The 23,085-nt window shown below is 42.0% G+C and overlaps 3 protein-coding genes across 5 annotated transcripts; 2 read left to right on the top strand and 1 right to left on the bottom strand.

Annotated features, from left to right (window-relative positions):
- The first annotated feature begins 31 nt into the window (after window positions 1–31).
- LOC146257365 (major histocompatibility complex class I-related protein 1-like) lies at window positions 32–2,547 on the top strand. The gene is made up of 5 exons (XM_084675109.1): window positions 32–128; window positions 663–920; window positions 1,009–1,281; window positions 1,475–1,753; window positions 2,067–2,547. Exons 1-5 carry the CDS (start codon window positions 32–34, stop codon window positions 2,186–2,188), a joined length of 1,029 nt encoding a protein of 342 aa, XP_084531235.1. The 3' UTR covers window positions 2,189–2,547.
- A 729-nt stretch (window positions 2,548–3,276) lies between these two features.
- Window positions 3,277–9,921, bottom strand: vwa7 (von Willebrand factor A domain containing 7). Its single transcript, XM_084674900.1, has 16 exons — window positions 9,676–9,921; window positions 9,239–9,472; window positions 8,731–8,827; window positions 8,271–8,393; window positions 7,877–8,072; window positions 7,485–7,654; window positions 7,157–7,269; window positions 6,625–6,741; window positions 6,257–6,448; window positions 5,862–5,994; window positions 5,619–5,771; window positions 5,331–5,423; window positions 4,936–5,207; window positions 4,570–4,706; window positions 4,295–4,454; window positions 3,277–4,108 (listed from the first exon to the last, which is right to left on the bottom strand). Exons 1-16 carry the CDS (start codon window positions 9,916–9,918, stop codon window positions 3,566–3,568), a joined length of 2,976 nt encoding a protein of 991 aa, XP_084531026.1. The 5' UTR covers window positions 9,919–9,921; the 3' UTR covers window positions 3,277–3,565.
- A 2,974-nt stretch (window positions 9,922–12,895) lies between these two features.
- LOC146257363 (von Willebrand factor A domain-containing protein 5A-like) lies at window positions 12,896–21,816 on the top strand. 3 transcript variants are annotated; one of them, XM_084675036.1, is made up of 20 exons: window positions 12,896–13,014; window positions 15,025–15,076; window positions 15,265–15,467; window positions 15,943–16,165; window positions 16,332–16,507; window positions 16,708–16,822; window positions 17,002–17,177; window positions 17,344–17,432; window positions 17,604–17,748; window positions 18,059–18,138; window positions 18,281–18,395; window positions 18,556–18,714; window positions 18,883–18,986; window positions 19,269–19,489; window positions 19,818–19,910; window positions 20,023–20,118; window positions 20,279–20,308; window positions 20,486–20,688; window positions 20,867–20,990; window positions 21,110–21,816. In XM_084675036.1, exons 2-20 carry the CDS (start codon window positions 15,034–15,036, stop codon window positions 21,187–21,189), a joined length of 2,475 nt encoding a protein of 824 aa, XP_084531162.1. In that variant the 5' UTR covers window positions 12,896–13,014; window positions 15,025–15,033; the 3' UTR covers window positions 21,190–21,816. The 3 variants fall into 3 exon arrangements, with proteins under 3 accessions (XP_084531162.1, XP_084531165.1, XP_084531164.1); XM_084675038.1 differs by lacking the exon at window positions 12,896–13,014 and adding an exon at window positions 13,391–13,433; XM_084675039.1 differs by lacking the exons at window positions 20,867–20,990; window positions 21,110–21,816 and having other exon boundaries at window positions 20,023–20,077; window positions 20,486–20,621.
- Window positions 21,817–23,085: the final 1,269 nt, after the last annotated feature.

The following is a 23,085-nucleotide window of genomic DNA, read 5'->3' as shown; positions in this document are numbered from 1 at the left end:
AAGTAGAAACACAAGTTTCGTTTTCACTTTCATGTCTACCATACTTGGTCAGGTTCTTGTTCGCTACAACTGTACAGCAAAGATGATAAACTTATTTTTTATATTTGTATTTACTTTTTCGAACGCAGGTGAGTTAATGTATTCAAAAATACAGTAAAAATGGTTTAGATACGCGTTTGTGTTTACCTGACTTTAAAGCTAAAGGCAGGCTAGTAGGTCTTTAAGGTGGGTTACGCCCACCTTGCCCACTCTGGCGATGAAGTAGATTCCCAGAGGCAACCTTATGCCCAAATTGAAGCCTTTTTAGTGTGACTTAACTATATGTATTAAATGCCTTCTAAAACAAAGTTTAGAAGATATATATATGTGTGTGTGTGTGTGTGTGTGTTTCTTTGTACAGCACCTTCTAACCTTCTGTTCTATATACTACGGGGGTCAGATGGCTGAGCGGTTAGGGAATCGAGCTATTAATCATAAGGTTGCCAGTTCGATTCCCGGTCTTGTCAAATGACTTTGTGTCCTTGGGCAAGGCACTTGCCTCGGGAGGAATGTCCCTGTACTTACTGTAAGTCGCTCTGGATAAGAGCGTCTGCTAAATGACAACATGTAAATGTTGATTCCTAATTGTCCATAAATAAACAAATGTTCTATTTAATTTACAGTGCCTCATTCTCTTCATCGCCATTGTATTGCCACCCAGGGAGTTTCATATCACAAACACATCCAGTTTTTAATGTTGGATGATCACATAATTTACTACTACAACAGCTCCTCTGACCTTGGTACCCCAATGCCAGAATGGCTGAACCATTCTGAAGGCAGAGAGTTCTGGAAGGAACTTACTCGGAACCTGAAATACAATCGACATGTAATGGAAAAAGCAGTCCAGCTAACAAGTGAACGTTTCAACCATTCACACGGTAAGGCGAAAACACATTTTTTGTACATTTGTTTATTGAAATTTGCTGATGAATTTGTTGGTACTCATGGTCATTTTCCTTGCCATAGATCATTTGTATCAAGCTCAGGGTCACTGTGGTTGGAATTCAGACGGAACCAGGGTGGCACTCATGAGCCACGCTTATGATGGCAAAGATTTCATCAGTTTTGATGTGCAGACTAAACAATGGACAGCTGTAGTTCCTGAAGCTCGCTTTTACAAAACATCAAGGGAGCAAAACTCAGAAGATCTTGTTCGAATTACCAACCATTACGAATCTGAATGCATCCTTTGGCTCAATAAACTATTACAGTTCAGTTCTAAATTGCTGAAATCCAAAGGTAAATATGCATGGTATTGAAGGAGTCATTGGCACATTTTGGTTAACCTCAGGGAGGTGTTAACCTGATTAGTAGACTTTAGCTTTCAAATCAAACCCTTTTCTGAAACTATCACTTCTTTCTAACCAAACTTAATATTTGATCTCAGTCCTCAGTGTACAGTATGTGACGACCTGTTCCAATCTCTTCCCAGCTCCTGATGTCAGCCTGTTTGAAAGATCAAGCAGCTCTGAGGTGGAGGTCACATGTCATGTGACAGGGTTCCACCCGAGGGAAGTGCAGGTGGAGTGGCTGGGTAAGGAGGGGCACCCCCTGGTGCAGGGGGTGAGGAGAGGAGAGGTGTTGCCCAATGAAGACGGTACCTACCAGCTCAGGACCAGTCTGGCTGTCCCACTGGGATCCCAGCACTCCCTGAGCTATAGCTGTCTGGTGGTCCACAGCAGTGTCCAGGGGAACATCACCAGGATCTGGGGTGAGTCCTTCACTATAAAATAACATTTTATATAGACATTAAAATTTAACTTTAACAGTGTATAAACGTATTGTTGTACCTGTGAAAATGTCCTTATTTGTATTTTAGATTCTCTTGCAGCACTGTACAAGTTCAGATGTCATTACTTTACAGTAGATGAGATGTTTGTGTAGAACATATAGTTGTATATGGAAAGTAATATATTAGAGTTGATTATGTTACATTTTATATCAATCATTAACATTTTAGGCACAATCATTTCTTAATTTTGCCATATCTAGTTAGTTATTTCCATGTATTCATTTCTCTATAGAACCCAAGCACTCAAGGATTTGGATCTTCTTCTTCCCCTGTTTGCTGCTGCTCTGTTCTGTGTTGGTGGCTGTAGGCGTCAAGTTCGTACGGAATGGGCATCATTTACCTGGTCGTAATTAACTGAGGAGGGATCTTAACCAATTTAATGCTGTTACTTGTTGTTTGCTTATACTAAATAAGTCAATTGCATCCCGTTTCAACTAACAAATATCAATGACACAAGGGTCTGTAGAAAAGTTTTCTGTTTTGACATGCGTATGATGTCAAATTGTTTATTGTTTATGGCTCGGTGGAGAACTGCAGGGATTTTGTAGTATATTTTTGATAATGAGTGCTTGTACTGTATTTATGGTGACGTTTTCAGAATACCACCTATATATCCAACACTGAGGTCATTAATGTAACATGGACACACGTTTTATGTGTTATGTGTGTTGTGTTGTGTTATGTTATGTACATCTTAGACAAACAATCCAATAGTAGCCTAAATAAATTATGTATGAATAGGATTGTTTGTCTGAGACAATTGCTTATACATTAAATGTGTTTAAAGACTGTATGGCATGCTTCTCAATCCATCAAAACAATTAAAATCAAACATTTACAACCATAGGCCTACAGACCTCGGTCCTCCATTTACCAGGGGCCTACTACGAAGAAAGATTTGGGGTTAGAGAGGGGACTTCAGGTTTAACCCTGTGTTTTCAGTGTCACAACGACGTTAGTTCCCTTCTTACCAGGGTAGATCGCCATGGTAACTTTTGCAACACACCTAACCTGCTCCGAAGCAGGTTATGTTCCAGATTACAGATCATCATGTATGAAAGCACCGCCTACTGAACAATCTCTCTTGGAAAAATTAATAATTGTTTGTAGAAGATACTGTGACTTCGGTGCATGAATAGTTTGACTTCGACAATAATATGTGGCATAGTCTGGTAGACTTGTCCATGTTTGCAACTGGTCATTAGGAGCAAACACCATCCCCTCTACATGATCGTGTTCATGTAGATTGGGAAAACATGGGTTGAGTTTAAGGCAGGGTAGTTAATGTTGAGAAGCACTTTTTGTTATATTTTCGGAAATAAACTTTTCATCCTGATAGCAACCAACAAATGAAATAAATCCAGTATCTGTTAGCATTGCAGGACTGTAATAAACACAACCAATCATGAAGGTTAGACAAGCACTTGATTACCACTGTGGAACCACTTAGGGCAATTGTGGTTGTTAGTCTTAGTGAAGCCAGCTAATTAAAAGATAGTATGTTGAACTTGATTCCTAGAACAGGCCCCAGCTATGTAATATAATTCATTCTGATGAAGATGAGGATTTTTTTCTTCTTAAAGTAGACTGAAGTCATAAGCTTTGCATGATCCCGTCAGTATGCAAATCTTACTTATGGGAGTATCCTGAGAATGCTACTGGAGTCACTGTTGGCCTGTTCCATGTACAGTCCATATCTGTACAGCTGAATTGCTCATGCTCCATGTTGAACTACAAAATAATCGTGAAAAAAGTACTCAAAAGCAACAAAACATTGCCTGCTGTTGTGTTTCCACTTCTGTTTGTCTCCTCGCTTCTCTCCTCAAACCCCCTCTGCTGGCTGGAAGTCAGATGGCAGCGTCTCATATTTCCGGCCCTGTCCCACACCAGAAGCTCAGCCTGTGGGGAGCAGCAGCTGGAGCTGTATGTCACCCACAGGGGCAGGTGGCCTGACTCTCCGACCCACTTCGACACGTTCATGGCGGGGTCACCTTGTTCCAACTTGGGCCTTCCCTGTTTTTGACCTCCCTGCTCCCCCGTCTCGTGATCCTTGCTGAGACTGGGCTGGTGCTCCTGAGGCCCATCTCCCAGAGCTGCAAGGCCGTGCAGCAGGGTGAGGGTGCCCTGGCCCAGGTTGAGTTGGAGAGAAGAAAGGCCTGAGCGCCCCTCGTCTGTGACAGCGAGATTAACGCTCCAGCTAGAGCCTGTGCACTGAGATGGACAGGTTTGCTTCACAGGTGTAGGGGAGCAGGATGGGGGGGACATGTCCAAGTCCTGTGGAGTAAGAGAGCCAGGAAGTGATGTCAGGAGCAAAGGCAGGAACTACAGAATGTGTCAAATTAATGATGAATATGGACGTTCTCTTTTAACTATGGTAAAATAATAATAGATAAAATATCTCTGCTAGCATCAACCAGGCCTTGCATGAAAGTTTTGTATCTTGCATTCTGTTGGTCTCACCAGGGGGACAACAATCAAGTGGAGAACTGCATAGTTGGAGTCTGCAGAGTCCACAGCTTCCACTGTAAGGGTCAGTGTGACTGCCGCTCCTGCCTCTGCTTCTCCTGGAATGTGGATGTTCACTTTGTCTCTAATAGACCCCATTTCTCCCACTGGGAACCTAACACATAAAAAGATTCATATTTAGCAATGGATATAGTGCTATATATTACACATGTGTATATATATCAATCCGTAGTTGTCATAGTTAGACTTTTTTGTGTGACCCCACTCACAACTGAGTTCCTCTCTGGGAGAGGTATCCATGGTCGTCGTCAGCAGTCAGAGAAAAGAGGCGGGCTGGCCCATGGTTCAGGACATTAAAATCTACTGACGTGGTGTGACCAGGGACCAGGCGTGGGGCTGACAGCACCTAAGAGAGAAAGAGAGTGTTGGACATACTTTATAAATTTACTATATTGAGACCTGTTAACTTTGCTTTTTGTACCATGAACTGTACAAAGCAGCTGTACTTTCCAGTCATGTTTAATGATTACAAGTTATCAGTAACATTGCTGTATTTGAACTGTTGTTTCTGTTGTACAGTGTTTGTATATGTATCTGTTAGCCTGTCTCTTAGATTCCGTCTGTACTTCAATTACCTGTATCTGAACATGAGTTGGCTGTATCATCTCTGTAGAGATCCTCTGCAGTTCGTTCCCTTTCCTGTCTCTACCTGACAGTCTAACACAGAAGGGTTCTCTGGGAACTGAGTCCAGTCTGCCCACAAGCTCCTCCCCAAATGCAGAGGAGGAGTTAAGTGAGATTGATTGGAGGCTCTCCCCATTGGCTCCAAGAAGAGTCACGTGACTGAAAAACACCTCCTCATTGGGCAAAATGCCGGTTACAACCAGGACTAGAAACATTGGAACACCTGAAAAAAGGTAACAAGATATTAAGACTGGCCTGACTGCCGTTGTCTCATGGAAAATGCCTTTATGTAAATGTAACAAATATTACATTATGGTTGATAACCGTAACAGCCACTCCTTCTTACCTGAAACTGGATTCCCCTCTACCCTGGCCAGGCCTGGATGTGTTTCATTGGCTTCCACAGCAAAGTAATACAGAAAGTCTACACTGCTGTCACCTATGGGTATACAATTACAGACCAATGATACATTTCAATGAGTGCTACTCGTGTGGTCTATGAGCAGGATTAAATGAGGCTGTAGTGAATGCAAAGCCTCAGTTCAGCAACTGCAAGTTGTATCTAGCCTAGCATCTCCAGTCTTTCTGTCGGTCTTTCATTGAGTCAGTGATTACTGTGTAACAGTTGTGATACCTATGGCTTTGAAAGTGGTGTGTCCCTCTGCCCGGTAGGTCATCTGCCACTGGCCCGGCTCCACAGGGGACAGCAAACTGATCCGATACAGACCCCTGGACTGCTGCAGCTCTGCCAGAGGACTCTGCTGTTGCAACAGAGACTGGATACGGCCTTGGGGAGAGAAAGAGAGGGAGAGAGGTTTGTGTGTGTGTTTGTATGTTTTTGAATGAGTCTGTGAGTTTATGCTGTGTTATATTGCACCTGTTGGACTGGTCAGGGTATATTCAGTGAGGTCTCCAGTGATATGCAGGGTCACACTCTTCACTGCACTGTCCACTCTGAAGGAGTGGATGGACACAGAGTCACTGTCACTCTCTGCATGTAGCAAAGTGACCTGCAGAGGGAGACAAGCTTTGTATTACAGTACAATAATAACAATTTTACAAACATGTTTAACTACCTATGTTTAACATGTTTAACTACTAATGTTAATACCTTTAGTCCAGTGACATACTATGTTTCTTTATGTATTTGAACATAAATAAGGTTCCGAAAGTGTAGAGTCTACAAGTGACATAGTATGTTTCTGTATGTATCTGAACATCAGTAAGATTCAGAAAGTGCTTCTGGGATAGTCAGCAAACTTGGAGCTGTACCTTGTCAGCAGAGGTTTTGTCCTCCACTATGGTAGAGACTCTGTAGATGTCTGAGTTGGAGGTGAAGATAGTGAGGCCTCCGGACACAGAGGACAGGGAGGTGTAGAGGGAGAAGCGGTTTGGGGAGAGAGTCTCTCTCCTCCCTCGGCTCACCATCTCCAGACTGGGGTCTTCAGTGAGAAGGAAGGTCACCTGGGGTGGAGAACAGGAAAACAGTCACAAGCCATAACGAGGGAGGGTCCAGAAAGGGTTCTTGCTATACATCAGCACTGCATGTTGAGGAATAAAACACAATAACATATTGGAGTGGCATGACTGAAGAATGACTGCATGTATCAAGTGTAATACTTTGAATCAAGAAGTCTTACCTTACATTGTTTCTCTAGTGTGAGGGCCTTCACTGCACTGTACAGATGGGCATCTTTAGGGGAGGCATCAGTGAAAACAAATATCTCGGATAGGGCAGGGCTATGAGTGAGGGCCAGCTGATACAGGAAAAACACATTTGTAAGATCCATAATGAAAATCAAGATACATGTATACATGTAAAATATAACAGAATATATCATATAATGTGTAGTCAGGTAGCTGAGCGGTTAGGGAATCGGGCTAGTAATCAGAAGGTAGCTGGTTCGATTCCCGTGCCAAATGACGCTGTGTCCTGGCACTTCACCTTGCCTCGGGGGAATGTCCCTGTACTTACTGTAAGTCACTTTGGATAAGAGCGTCTGCTAAATGTGTAAATGTATAGTATAACACATATAATTACTGTGTATAAAAAACACTGTACTGTATTAGAATATTTCTGTTGAATGCCATGAAGATTGAAAGGCAATGCTTACATGCCACTCCATGTACATTTTTGTGCATTGCTTAAACGAGGCAGTGAATCATCCATACCTGGATGGCAGTGAGGCACATCTCTGGTTCGTCTCCCCCTCCCAGAGCCATCAGATCTTCCATGTAGAGCATAAACTGGTCTGGGTCCTCGGTCTCTAACACTGGTCCAACATCTGCAACAGCAGACCAACACACTCACCATCTTCCCGCACGCACATTCTTCAACACTGTACAAACAATCGTGTTGTTTGGCTATAGTGTGTTGAATAAGACTATAACATCACAACATGGACACATCCTAGCCTTCCTATGAAGGCTATGTGGTTAAGACACTCCTCATTAAGAATGGCGACAAAAACAGACAACCGAGGGTTTCAGCCATGCCCACCTGGGTCATGGAAGGGCACCAGCAGGAAGGTGCCACGCTGCTCAAGGCTGTCGGCACGAGCCTGGATGATGGAGAGGGCACGCCGGCGGGCAGCTGAGATCTCTTCAAACATACTGCCTGTCGTATCCATGACGAACACTAATGCTGGTGGCTGTTTTACACTGAAGAGCCTGCCAACAGGATTGTCAAAAACTCAAAAAAATGTTGAGCCTGCTTGTTTGACCTAATCTATACAGATGTGATATAAGAGCTACAAGAGTCTAGGAACAATGTGCGATTCCATTAAATTTCCTCTCTAAGAGATAAAATGACGCCAAAAACTCCATATTCTTGCTGCTATATTTAAACCTTTTTCCACTAAGGCTATTACAGTTGGTTACTATTCACTCTACCGGAGGAAACTTGAGGGGCCAGCATTGTCTCGAAGGTCTCTCAACACATTGATGGTTGCCGCGGTTGCGAGTCTGGCTGCCTGGGCATGGAGGTAGTGGTGTGGGGAGAAGAGGGGAGAGGTACTGTCCTTGTTGATGCCCCCCTTAGCGCCCTGATGGCGACTGCTGTCCAGGATCCCACCATGACTGCACTTTCCTGAGCAACACAGAGTTTGTATGGGATATTCAAGATATTGTGGTCAATAAGCAATAACATTTGAACTTAGGCAGGGGGCATGCATGCAAATCCAGTTCATTTAAGTTAAAGGAACAGACTCGGCCCTTATCAGTCTTACTTAGTGTAACCTTGGAAAAATGTAACAATTAAAAGATTTCACAATTTGTTGACATTTACCCTGAGGTTTGGGAGGATCACTGCTGAAGTAGCCAGTAGTGAGCATCAGGGGGTGCTGCTGAGCCTGTAGGAGGTTGTCTCTGCAGGTGGCACTGAAACACTCCATACAGGTAGGAGTGTCCTCTGAGGAAACAAAAAATGAGACCAGTGTGCATCTGTGACTGTTAATGAATGGGACCTGCTGACTGTGGCATATCTGATTATACCATATTATCACAGTAGCAATTTATCAAATACATTTAGTTTAGAAAAAACTAGGCAGGTGTGCTGAGACGTGTCAGTGTGTATCAGGATGTGGTGGGTATCAGGTTGTGGTGGGTATCAGGATGTGGTGGGTATCAGGATGTGGTGGGTATCAGGATGTGGTGGGTATCAGGTTGTGGTGGGTATCAGGATGTGGTGGGTATCAGGATGTGGTGGGTATCAGGATGTGGTGGGTATCAGCATAGTGAGAACGGACCTGTGGCTACAGGAAGGGCAGGCTCGTCTGGGTTGAGGAGGTGGAGGTAGACAGAACGCTGGCCCATCTCCACCCAGTTGCTGTGACTGTAGAAGTCCTGCGCCACCGAAACAAAATCACAATCGTCATGATGGAGTCTAAATCTTGTTGAGCACTCCTACGCAGTGATGTTTATCAAAAAAATTAAAGTGGTGTCTTCAAAAAATTACTGTATTTATTTATGCAAGCTTCAAACATGAGGGAATAGTTTTGGTTGTTTGTCCAATATTTAAACCCCTACACAAGCTCTAATATGTGTCCATTGGGCAAAACAGTTAGCTTCACTGATGGTCAAAATGAAGAATCTGAGAACAAGTAGCATCAACAAGAGGCCATTATGGTGTCTCAATGCTCAAATAAACCTGTCACTTATTTTCATTAAATGAAATATATACATATTTTTTGGGGGGGCCAATATTTTTTTTTTGTTTTGTTTTAAGACTCATCCATGAATGTATAAATGGTTCACCTGCAATGAGTGGAAGAGCTGGCCCAGACTGTGGCGGGCCCCCTGGTAATCTTTAGCCTGGACAGATAATACAGTCTGGGACTGAAGCAACTGCAGCATCTTTGTAGCGTCCTCAATACGCTCAGAGTCAAAGTGGTACACCGGATTGGAGCGAGTGGAGCTCAGGAAGTCCATGGCTGCATTTGATTTGACCACCTCCCCCACAGCTCGCCAGAACCCCCGACCCAGGTCAGACTACGACGAGGAAAGGTGAGCATCATTAGCAACTATTCCATGATTACATACGGGCCTATGCATTGTGTGTGTGTTTTATGCATGTGCATGTTTAACAATGAGTACTATTTAGCCAATTTGTCAGCTTACGTTATACGTGTGAACAAGAAAGACTGGATCTAAGGATAGTGTGTGCATACGTGTGTGTATTTGAGTAAGCACACCTTCATTTGGGTCTGTGTATGGGCATGCTTATGTGTGTTGATGCTGCTCAATGTCTCAAGGGTGATGTTGAGGATGGCCTGCTCAGTCATCTCCTGATGTGTGTTGGACTTCCAGGAAAGGGTTATCACACGGGACCAGAAATTTGGGAGGAAAGACTCGCAGAATGGTAGAGCTAGCAGGTACACCAGAATGTGTACTCTAATCAACTTCAATCCACTTTCCCCACAGTTTTGTGACATCATTTCCTGCACACAAGTTGACTGGTTGGAAACCACCCCACCTGCAATGTGAAAGGAGTGGTTCAAACTGATTTGACCTTTGTTATATACAATGTAAACATCACCTACATTATTTTGGGTGTCAATGGCTGGGAAAATACATATTTAGCATTAGTTTGTGGTGTTTTCTCTTTACCACTAGGGTAAATAAGGCTTGAAAATGTAGATATATTGGTGACAATAACTATTATAAACCTATTGCCAATGAAACTGATGTGCTGAAAAGCAAATGGTGCACACAGCTACTGGCCACAGTCAGGTGAAGTTGCACACCCACTCTGCTATCTGTGTTGTTTTAACGGGATGGTATGAGGTTAAAGAATAAGACAGAAATGTTGTACATGTTTGTGAGAAAGCAATCATACACCATGTAGTAGTGTATTGTTAACTGTGCATTTAGTAATTTAGTTAGCTGCAAAAATATTTTCTTTGAACAAACATATCAGAAAAGAACAAGAGGGTCAAAAGAGGCGGTGGGTGTGTGTGTGGGGGGGGTATGAATGTGGGTTTCTGGGACAGAAGATGGACTGCCGGCAAACAAAGGTTTATCTTTACCGGGAAAGTTGTTTTTCACCCTGAGAATTTTCCAGTAGACTCTCAGTTCTGTTTGTCAGTGATTCCAACCACAACCACCGCTCACTAGCTGCAGCAGTTCAAGCTCTCAATTCTTAACAAACATAGTTTTGGCTTGTCTTGGACTGTTTCTTAACATATATGGTTGGTCCTGTACTTGTTATGGTTGTACCTAATGTAATGTAACATGATTAGACTGGCATTTTATAACTCTAGCAAGACCTACAGTAGCAAGATTTACTTTCATACTGTGTACACATTAAATGATAAGTCATCATTCAAGGGTTAACCCGCCTGTAGCCATGGCAAAGAATATCATCAGGTCCCATTCATTAAGCATTCAGTTATCAATTAATCATTATTCCTTCATTTAGACCATGTCATTTGACAGAGGAACCTATTGTCATATGTTATTTTACATTCTCCATTTTGCTTTGTTCTTGTAGACACCAAACATCTACCTGTGATGGTCAACATTAATGAATTGCTATGTATTGTACAATTTAAAGTATGTAAATATAAAAATATTCATAATTGCCTTATAACTATCCCTAAGGGTTGACACATTTCATCATTTATATGTTTTGTTTGAAGTTGGCGAGTCTGAACTACAATTGAAATAGTTTTGAGAATTAAACTTTAACTGCATTTTAAATTCCCTTCCTAGAAGTCTATTGACTTTTTCTAACCAAGTTTCCTCTTTCTAGTACAGCATATTTAAAAAGCATACAAGATATCCTGCAGATGAAGTTTTGAGGGTAGCCTGTGTAGAACTCTATGGTAACGTAAAACATTATCATCATCGTCATAGTAATCAGGAACATGTTTTGGCTGGTATGCTAAATAGCAATATCACAATACTTCAAATATAACACATTCGAATAATAGCAATGTTATATTGCCAGGGTTACTGATAAATCTTCCTGTAAGTTACCTACCTCACTGTTTTATTCTCCCTGTGTGCTGTATTTTTGTTTTCATTCAGTTTCATCCAGGTTTCTGTTTCTAAACCACAAATGTTCTTTGCACTTACCTCTTCCTTTTCTATGTCACGTATCACTATTAGGTCTAGATGTTTTGTGTCGGTAGGCCCTGTTGTCTTACGAAGTTTCCTTGAAGTTAAAGTGCATGAAGAAGTTATAAAGTGGATGATCATGCCGTGGTCACTTAGAGGAGATTCAGGTTGACGCTTAGTGGTTCGGGGTTTACTGAGAAGACATAGGAAAGGTTGGGGCTATCATGCCATTCCCCTCTCTCCCGCCTCATCCCCCTCCTTGCCCCTCATTATTGCATGGTGCATTAACCAACCACAATAAGTTTGCATACATTACCCGCCAAAGTGCTCAACTTAAGGCCTGCACCCCCTCCCTCTGTCTTAGACTTTCACTCAGTTTTTCTCCATGTAAGAAACCCGTTGAGGCCAGGCCACTACAATAGACCCCCCCCATCCCTTTCACTCCCTTTTCGAATAAGTATATGAACAGAGAGGTGGGAGGGGGTCAGTTGCTAGCCAACAACGCTAGGCTCAACTTTGCACCTCAGTCCGTTGGCCTGATTGTTATGAGAAGGGATGGGGAGAGAGGTTTTAAGCTCTTTTGTAATTTAGCGTTTTGACCTCAGAGGAAACAGTGTTCAGTTGTCTTCCTCCAGCCTCGTGTTAGTGACAGCCCCTCCATTCTTTGGCCAAAGTGAGTGAGAGAGAATCATACATAGAAGGATAGGTTGAGAAGAAAGTAAGAAGACATACTGTTGGTTCATAGTTGCTTGTTCCTATACAACCTTAACAGACTCCAAAATGAAGAATATACAGAGATAGAAGAATTTGAGGGACTATCAGGGACGGAACGGGACTCTGTAGGCTCAGATCTTACTTAAAAGGCAGGGCCTACTTTGTTAACACTGGCAACCATGAATCTGAGTGGACAGCTACAACCTGTGGGGTCCCTCGGGGTCATGTTTATTACAGTCCTGCGACGCCAACATATATTGGATTGATTTAATTTTACTGTCAAACCTTTAAATGTATTTGTTGCAATTAGGATGTGACGTGAAGATTAGAAAATAGGACGAAAAGGTGCTTCTAAACAGCATTACCTACCCTGCCCTTTAAACAAATGCTAATCTTGACTCGAAAACTATAAAGAATAGCCAAAGTGTGAAGTCCGAAACCTTGGAATTATCATCCTTACTTGCCAAATTAAAGCAGTAGCCAAATCCTAGAAATATTGCAAGAATGTGGCTCCTGAGTCCTGTTATAATTACAAACTCAATGGAAACACATGGAGAAATATCGGAGTAGGCAGAAACTTTCAGTGAGCGTTGACAGTATGTGCAGTAGCCAATTGGGTGCGACTTTACACGTCCAGGAAGACGTTTCTGTGTATATTATCGAAAACAGGATATAGCAAGCTCAGAGTCTATATTAGACATTCTCTGGCAAGCTTAAACGCATTTTCACTCCACGAACAGTCTGAACAACCTTTGACGGTAGGTAACTCTGTAGCTACTGTAAGCCTACTGTTACTGTCTTAAAAGAACAAGAAAACAGCTTAGGGGGTTTGTCATGTGCAGCCTTTAGGCTACTATTAAAGGACTAAGATCCAGGTTTGACTGATAATCTGGTCAAAGCTAGTCTACTAGTTTAGTTCGGTAAAGTTACAATATTCACAGATTCGAACTTCCCAAAGCAATAACGGAAACGTTGTTAAAACTCAAATGCAAAATTTAAGTGTAGTGACGTAGAGGCGTAAACTTTCAGTGGGCGTAAATGTTATGTGCATTGGCCAATTGAGTGCGACTACACGTGTTATACTGTTGATCTCCTCCCCTTTCCAGTCAAGTCCAGTAAATCAAAGGTTTCGCTTTCAAATGCAGGAGGACCAACGGCAGGCATAAACGCAGTAGCGGTAGGTAACTTTATAGGCTACTATTTCAAGACTGAAATGTCTGGAATAGTCTTATTAGAACAAAAAACAGCTTAAGTCTAGGATAGCCTACTTGACTGCATGGCAGCATACAATTATAATAAAGGAATATAAAGGGCCAGATTTTGACCGATATTCAGTACAAATCTACCTGGTTTGGAAAAATACATTTCAGATTTCAGAAACAATAGAATAGAGGCTGTAGCCTACAAATACGCTTTAACCTAGTACAGATTTAGCCAGGCTATATGTTTAGATGTAAAGCAACAAACCTACATATTAGGCTATGTTCAGTGGATATTGCGACTGTCCAAAATCATTTGAGTAAGGACGAATGACAAATAATAATGGAGATTACTAACCCGCGTATAATCATGACTTGAAATATAGCCGACATTCATTCTATTGATGGTATTAGGCTATATTGGATGAAAAGGTATTCTAAATGAATACACAACTACGATATAAACTGCCAATTCTCAACTAGTTTACGAACTGCAATCAAACAGAAAGTTAATGACCCTTTGAACCTTATAGCAGTCGAATAAAAAAATGGGTGTGGTCGAAGAAATCTGTAGTGAGTGCTGCACAAATGTAGCCTGGCTGCCAGCCCAACTTCTCCCCGCCCACAAAAAAAATTGGTCGAGTAGTTGGGTCTGGAGGGTCTTGTATTAGGAACAACCATAGATATATATATATATCTATGGGAACAACTACATAAAACCAGGATCTGGGCGGACCAATGAAATTGCCAGGGCGGGCTTTATACGATGATGGACAGATGATCAACAGTAACGTAATCAACAACGTCATGAAAGAGCCATTGGGTTGAATTCGTTTTCAACAAACAACATATTACGTTGCTCTGACTGGTTGTAGGTCTATCCAATTGAGCGTAGAGGCATTTGGTTTACGAGTTTGGTTGAAACACGCCCCATAGTCACAGCCCAATGGAGAGTTTTCAGACTCATATTCTGACTAGAATTATGAGTATGAGAACGTCAGGCTAGCACAAATGTATTATCCCAAGAAAAAGAAAATATGTATTGCAAAACTTTGATCTTATTTGTAGAAAAGTGGCCACTGGGTATATTCTATGAACAGTATCATCCTGGTACTGACCAACCCGGCAAGTTCAGTACGATACTTTTCTAATATATGGACTCACTGGCGTCTGAGCCTCCTCAGAAAATGATGTACCTCGTGATTTTATCATATGTTTGTCTGTATGTTGTCTTTTAATATATGGACCTAATAAAGCTTATGATGATGATGTCTTGAAAATCATTTAAATTGAAACCCTGTGAAACCTCAGATAAGACAAAACTGCAAATGCCGAAACACTTTCCCAACCGTTTATGGTTGCAGGGCTTGCCTACATTCCTAACCTTTATCCATGACTCGCCCTCTATGATAATGACTCATCTGTTTGCACAGGGTTGCAGTTCCCCTTGTTTGTTTTTGTCACAATGGCTTACATAGTATGTTGTTCTATCTGTTAGTATGTGAAGTGCTGTTGTTTGCTGTCTAACTGCTCTCTGTAACAGACCTGCAATTTCCTTCCCCCTTATAGGTGAACAAAATGGTGTGCCACTGTGGACTGGTGACTGGAAAAAATGAACCAGGTATGTATACAGTGGTCAGTATTCACTACAATTAGTCTAATCCTCTTCTTTTTTCTTTTTTTACTTGTTACTTTCATACATTTCTCTGACATTTTATGGAAATTCTCATTATAGTCATCAAAGTTGGTTGCTCTCTAAAGTCCATTCAAAGATAATCTCCAAGCTCCATCGTTCAATGTCTTTTGCAGTGCCTCTTAAGAGTATTGAGGTGGAGGTCAAGGTAAATGACCATGTAGCCACTGTGAGCTCCACGCTGCAGTATGAGAACAAGGAAGAGCAACCCCTGGAGGCCATCTTTGTGTTTCCTCTGCCAGCGGAGGCTGCTGTCTGCCACTTCAGTGCCAAGATCGGGGAGACCGAGGTGGTGGCACATGTGCAGGAGAAAAAGAAGGTGAGAGCAATGTTGTTACAGCACAATAAACTGACTTAAAGGACTGTCATGAATTATTGAGAATAGTTTACTACCTTCACCTTATACTGTATTTTGTCTATAAGAAATCTGTTATTTTTTCCTTGAAATATCTCAGTGGAAATAATTATACTGTGAGAACAAGGTTGGGTTACACTAATTGTACAATAAAAAACAGTTAGTCTTTGCATTCTTTTTAAAATCCAGATTTTTTGTATAACTTGTTTTGATGTGAAGCAAATTGAGTCTGCCTTGTGTATGAATTGAGCAAAAAAAGTTGCCTTGCCTTCTCTATGACAGTCTGTTGTCAGTGGATCTTGTTTAACCTGTTTCACGCCCACAAGTTTGTAATAAAGACATTCTTGTCTAGAGTCCCTAGTGCCCTGACTAGAATCACCATACCAGCGTGTGTGATTGATGTTACGTCTCATATTAATGACGCGTCACTGTCCCTCAGGCTCGGGAAGAGTATGATGATGCGTTGAGCTCGGGCCAGCAGGCCTTCCTATTGGAGGAGAGCGAGCAAAGCTCAGATGTGTTCCAGTTGAACGTGGGCAGTCTTCCCCCTGGAGAGAGCGCCTCCATCAGGCTGGAGTACGTCACTGAGCTGGCTGTGCAGGCGGACGATGGGCTGAGGATATGCCTGCCTGCTGTGCTGAACCCCCGCTATGAGCCCCAAGGTCAGAAAGATCAACACACACCCAGACTAACACCTCAGCTATCAACACCAGGGCAAGGCTCCAGTCTGTCTCCATGTCTTCAGCACCTCGGTCAGCCTTGCTGTGTTAGAGTGTGCTTTATAAATAAAACGTACTTACTTACTTCTACTGACCTTCTCTCTTTCAGGTGTGAACAGTGGTGGTGGGGGCAGTGCCCAGGTGACTTCTGTTCCCGCGAGTGCTGTGCCCTACAACTTGTCTGTCAAAGCTCTTGTGTCTTCCCCTCGGCCCATCTCTAAAGTAGAGTCTAACTGTCCCTTGGATCCACTCAACTATCTCAACCCGGAGCAAACCCAAGCCACGGTACGGTATATCTGTCTGAGTGTGTATATGTCTGCTAATGTCCCACTCACTGGCCCCATTAATTGTCTGAAAGCTTGGTGGTAGTAGATGAAGCAGATAAAGATGTTACAGGTTCAAATCTCCTCTTGTACGTTACTTTGAACGGAAGTGTCAGCTAAATGAAATGAATGAACACTGTGCTGTTTTGGTACTGTTTGTAGATCAGCCTGTCTGCAGGACACAAGTTTGACCGAGATGTTGAGCTGTTGGTTTATTACAAAGACGCCCACCAGCCCACTGCTGTGGTCGAGTCAGGACAGGCCTCCCCTAAACCAGGTGAGGCCTGGAGGAACCATCCCACATTCAATTACAATAGTATAGAATATAATGTTTAAATACATTCTAGAACAGCCTATAGTCATACACTATAATACACATTATATACACCATAGATAGACCTACAACTGTCAAGCATTTTAATTTCTGTCTGTTTCTCTCTTTCTCTCTCTGACCAGGCTCTTTGATGGGTGACACGGTGGTCATGTTGAGCCTTTACCCAGAGTTCCCCACGTCTGTGATGTCATCCATGACCTCGTCTGGGGAGTTTATTTTCCTGGTGGATCGCTCTGGTAGCATGTCATGCCCCATGCACAGAGGGGAAGGGGCACAGAAACGCATTGGCAGTGCCAGGGTATTGTAACTGATCTTTCCCTTGGTAGTCCTTGAGGACTGACTGAATGATGGATGAAGTGACATACTGACAAACACATTTTCTTAGAGTCTCACAAAATACATTAAATAAGTAAAAATTAATACAAATGTTCCAGATTTCACCTGGCCTTCCGTTTGTCTTACAGGACACTTTGCTGCTTTTGCTGAAGAGTCTGCCTTTGGGCTGCTACTTTAACATCTATGGCTTTGGCTCTAACTATGAGTTCTTCTTCCCGTAAGTACCCTTCTCATCCACCCTCCTCTTGCTTATGTTAACCCAATGGCAACATTCACATTACAACAAGTAATGTTGACTTTTGCTTCTCTATCTGTATATGTTTGGGGAAAATCATTGTTGTGTTGACCCTTTGAACCTGCGTTATTTTCTGGTGTGTCTGTTCTCCAGCAAGAGTGTGGAATACAATCAGCAGACTATGGACGATGCTCTAAGTAAGGTGCAGACGATGGGGGCTGACATGGGCGGAACAGAGATCCTTGAGCCACTCAAACATATCTATAGTCAGAGCTGCATCCCTAACCAGCCCAGACAGGTATTACACGTTCATTAAACACATGCATGTTTACAATGTGCCTTATCATTTCATAAATTGAATTAAGTAACACATCTTCCCCAGGGTACAATGTACCACCTCATGAAGTTGCACCAGCTTTACACGTGTCACCAGCTGCTATTTTAAACACACAACCAGTCAGGCTAGTGTGAGTGCTCTGTATTGACCGCACCTTAGCAACTGAAAACTGTTTCCACCTGTGTTTCCCAACATGCGAATCATGCAAACATAGGTGTGCACAAAAGATATCTTAACATGTTTCAACACACCATCCTGTTTACGTCTTCAGCTCTTTCTCTTCACTGATGGTGAGGTGGGAAACACCAAGCAAGTCCTGGATCTAGTCACGAAGAATGCAAAATCTCATAGGTTGGTCTCTTTTTAAACTACAAATAGAGTATTGTATACACTTAACAGAAAGTCCACTCTCAGGTCTTGTTACGACACCTATATTAACACAACATTTTTACAAAGTAATGTTTAAGTAACATCAAGTCCTTACAATCTGTAGGTGCTTTTCTTTTGGGATCGGAGAAGGAGCCAGCTCTGCCCTCATCAGTGGGGTCGCCAAGGAGGGAGGGGGACACAGCCAGTTAATCACAGGAACTGATAGAATGCAACCCAAAGTAAGAGGGCCAATGAGGTGGACAGACAGAGAACAAAACAGGAATGTATATTAAATAAACAGCCATTGGTGGCATTTATAATTGACCCTATTGAACATGGCTACTGTATCCCCGCTCTCCTCCTCTATCCTCCCTCTGTCCTTCCCTTTCTCCTCCCCAGGTCATGCAGTCGCTTCGCTTTGCTCTTCAGCCTGCAGTCGTTGACATCACTGTTGATTGGAAAGTTCCAAAGGGTGTGTCTGTCACCCCTCTGTCTCAACCCATCAGTGTGCTCTTTCAGGGTCAAAGGTCACTTATCTATGCCCAGCTTACTGGAGAGGTAAGACGACACCACCAACTGGTAAAATATGTGATTTACTGATTGATACTGTATAAAAAAAATTATAAGTGAAAAATGCAACCGTAAGTTTAATTATATTATTGTATTCTTCATCTTCTCTTTACTTGATGTCCTCTCTCTCTCTCTCTCTCTCTCTCTCTTGTACAGAGCTCAAAAGAGACTGAGGGCTCTGTGACCGTGAATTACAGCTTGGCGAAGCAGCCTGTCAAGAACCAGCTTTGCTTTAGTCTCAAACCTGCAGAGGACACTGGGTATGCAGAAATGAACTTTCACACATCTAACCAATTCCCTCCCATCCGTTCAAATGAAGTCCGCTCGTGTGCTTTGCAAGTACCTTTTCTGTTCCTCATTTGACTGACCTGGCAAAGTTACAAAACCAGCACATGATCTTAGAAAATAGCACACAGTACATGCAGTATTGTAACGTTAAGACATTCCTCACATCAAATCTGATCTTTTTCAATCCTCACCTTGTTCTCTTTCAATCCCTTTGTTTCTCTCTTTCTTGTACTCACCTTTCTTCTCATGTCCAGACTAACTGTCCATAGACTTGGGGCTCGAACCCTGATCCGCTCCCTGGAAGTGGAGGAGAGAGGGGGGGAGAGTGAGAAGGCCACAGAGTTAAAAGACAGAGTGGTTAATCTCAGTGTCCAATCAGGAGTGAGCAGTGTCTTCACTGCTTTCATTGCTGTCCACAAAGGCAGTGGGGAAGCTGTGAAGGGCCCGATGCTTCGTAGGAATGTCCCCACACCCAGTAAGTTTCTGACTTTAAAATTCAGTTAAAATGAGTTAAAACAAAAGCTCTTTGTTTTTGTTTTTACAATGATAGAGGGTAGTACAAGTAATACATATATAATGTGGAATGGAAGAAATGTACAGGAAAAAAAATTAAGAAACCATGAAAGAAATACAAATGTTTGAGAAAGTTTGACGAGACCAGGGAAACATTTGTTACAAAATTTGACTCCTATAGTAGGTATTCAGAAAATAATATATAATTTTGTATATAGAGCAAATGGCGACTAAAGGTAGTGTGAAAATCCACTCGGAACATATTACAGACGTATTTCCTTCTTTCACAGTGTTATTTGGAGGAGGCCGCCTCAGGAAGAGGCGTTCAATGCCTATGGCCATGTCAGGTTATGGGATGTCAATGGAGATAAACAGGAAAATAAGTATATATTTTTGGAAAAGTGTTTCATTTTTGTCATCTTAAAAGTTCTGCTGGGCACATTGTGGAAAGGGATACTACACATCTTCATGTCATGGTTATCTTCTTTCACACAGTGGGTCGTGCTCCACCAATGGCTAAGATGAGAGGTTGTCCGGCTCCAATGATGATGTGTGACTCAGCCCCCTCCTCTTTTGCATTATATAAAGAACGTAAATATATTTGAATGATGCTGTTTGAAGCTAACTATGTACTATGTAGTACTACCAGAAGTAAGGTTGATTATCATGGCTTGTCCAGTTAGAAAAACTGTTACTGAATAACAAACATGCTTAATACAATGATTTTTACTTTCTAACCTTTTTTATTCAGGTTCAGTTTCAATCACAAATGACAGAAAAGGTACACATTCAATCAAACTTTTTTCTTGTCTTTAAACCTAAATCCTGAATTCGCTATCAGCCCTTCTGAATCTTGAGGGTTTTGGCAATTTTCTGTACTCTACCCACCTATATTTTTTATGAAACCAGACAGGTACATATTTTACTTGTAAACTAAATTGTGTATTTCCTCCATCAGACTTTGAAAGGGCTGACTACTGTGATGTGGCTGAAGACTTTGAAATGGCTGAAAACACCATCACTGTCCCTGAACTGACCAGGGACCCTCTCTTCCAGCTGGTCTCCCTTCAGAAAGCTTCTGGTTCCTGGGTCCTAGAGACAGCTCTGGTCCTTGTGCTGGGGAAAACACTGGAGGAAGTGGACAAGACAAAGCCTGAACAGGTGGGTCACTGATGACAGCCTGTGACATCCGTTCATCCATCATCAGATCTTTGAATTTTACTATACTTTGGCAGCAGCCCATGTTGTCTGTGTAGCACATGTTTATGGATACAATAGATTTCTCTCTTTTGCTCCCTCTCCTTCCTACGCTCCTTCACCCTGGATTATGGGGAACCAGGTGGACCAGGAAGTGTGGGCCACTGTTCTGGCACTCATATGGCTCCATGGGTTCAAGATCAAATACCAGGATGAGTGGCAACTTCTGGCTATCAAAGCTGTGGCATGGATACAGACCCAGAAAGGTACTGTTCAACTGGCCTGACATGTTAAACCCTTACCATCTGGTGTTATTATGCCATCTATATAATGCTATAAATAGTAATCTAATTACCTGTGGTGATTCCCCCCCCCCCCCCCCCAGTGCCCTGCGTTCCAGAATGTGTGGCAACTGGGAATGCCCTGTTGGGTTGCCAGGTGCAGAAGGAGACTCTGGGACTCTGAGAAGTTCACCCTGCCTACCTTTCTCTTTTGTTCATGCTCCAACACTGTACCTGGGCTGTACGCCATGGTTATACCTCAAGCAGTATAGTGTTATTGGAACTTATTTGCTGAATATTTCAATACAAATTGTCAGGGTTAACAGTTGTATATTGTGCATGTAGCTCCAAGGCTTTAGCTAACTCAGAGAAGTTCTTGAGTAGTTGCATTTATTCCAGAGATTAATTCTACCTTTGAGCCTCTGAGAAATGTTTCACTAACAAGTATTGCGCAAACAACTAGCTGGACTGCACTACAACTCTTGACACTTGATATCATGTTTCATGTATTTTCTTTCAATGCTGTACAATAATTAATATTGTATTTGTCTTTGTAATCAATTTCTGTATCCCTTGTGCCTCGATGCTTGTCACAATTTTACAGTTCAGCTTGAACCACCCAAGTTCAGCTAGGCAAGCAGCCTAGTTGAAAAGTTGCACCAAAATGAAGAAATTGGGCAATCTGTGTAAAAATGTACCTCTATGAGTTACACGTCCCTCAAGTTTTTACCTTTCCAGTGATATTTTCAAGCATTTAGCCTACTCATAAGGCATTCATTAATAAAGAACCCACATAAGTGTTGCAAAATGAGCATTTGACATCCACCTGTGAAAATGTTGACACCCTTAGCTACATGGGTAGAAACTGTGTAAAATCTTTAAATGAATCTCTCTGCGTTTTGTTCGAGATGCAAAATCTAAAGGGACAGAGCCAAGCCTTTCTCCATTGAATATCTTCTAGTTGTGAGTTCAAAAATATGGAACGCCGAGTTGGTCAAAATTAAATCAATAAATAAATAGGTAAATAAATAGATAAATACATACATAAATAAATATGGCTATGGAATAAATTCTGAAATAAAAAAAGATGGCAATAAATATATAAGATTATATAATTACATAGCTGAATCCATTTACCGACATCAATAAATAAATACATTTATTTATTTCAAAATGACGTTTTTGTAAAGACAACATTTATTTATTTCATGGGACTTTTACACGCCACATTTATTTCCACATGTATTTCCACACTACATTTATTTCTGTGCTGTATTTATTTCAAATCTCACATGCAAACGAGAAGGGCGTGGTTATCGTCAGACCAACGCAGCAGATAGCTATGCTACCTGTATGGGGGTGACAGTGGCATCGCGCTGCCGAACGGCATGGCTTGTCAGGATATATTATTTTGGCACAGATAGTAGATTTTGTAGAGGTACTTGGGCGGATAAGTGCTCTACAGAACATAGATATTGAAGTCTTAAATAGTTTGAGACTTATCGAGCACTGTTCGTGTGCAAGATGTACAGGTAGTGGGGGGTGATAAGTGCCAGGTAATGTTAGCTAACACAGCTAGCAACAAAGAAGACAATCACTGCCACCACCGCTACATCGCTCTGCTATTATGTGGATAACTAGGTCGATAAGGCACCTGATTATAACGATCTAGCCTCACCATTATGCCATGCATTACCATTTAGTGAGACGACACCTGAAGTGAAGCCAGACCATTCCAGACATTACCCATACCTTTGGATTTACACAGTAGGCTACTGCTTCAAATTGAAGTCAAGTTTCTTAACGCTTTGTTATTATTGGCAATTTAAAGTTGCAACTAACCAAGACGTGTCAAGACCAAGACCCATTTAACACGGTACACAATAACCAAACCCAGATATTAGGTACAGGTTTATGGAATTATTTAATATTAAATCAAACCACTACCACTGGACTCGTTTTAATGACCATTCAGTGACAAAACGGGTTTGGCTGTTCATATGTGCCAATACAGCACAACACTACTAGCTCTACAGTAGCTAGCTAGCTCTAGCTGAAATGGCCACACTGATGTCGTCCT

This window comes from Hypomesus nipponensis, chromosome 15, assembly GCF_054491055.1.
Source record: "Hypomesus nipponensis isolate SF chromosome 15, ASM5449105v1, whole genome shotgun sequence".
NCBI classification, from domain to species: domain Eukaryota; kingdom Metazoa; phylum Chordata; class Actinopteri; order Osmeriformes; family Osmeridae; genus Hypomesus; species Hypomesus nipponensis.
The sequence above is the reverse complement of the archived record's forward strand: the minus strand, read 5'-3'. Positions and strand labels throughout refer to the sequence as shown.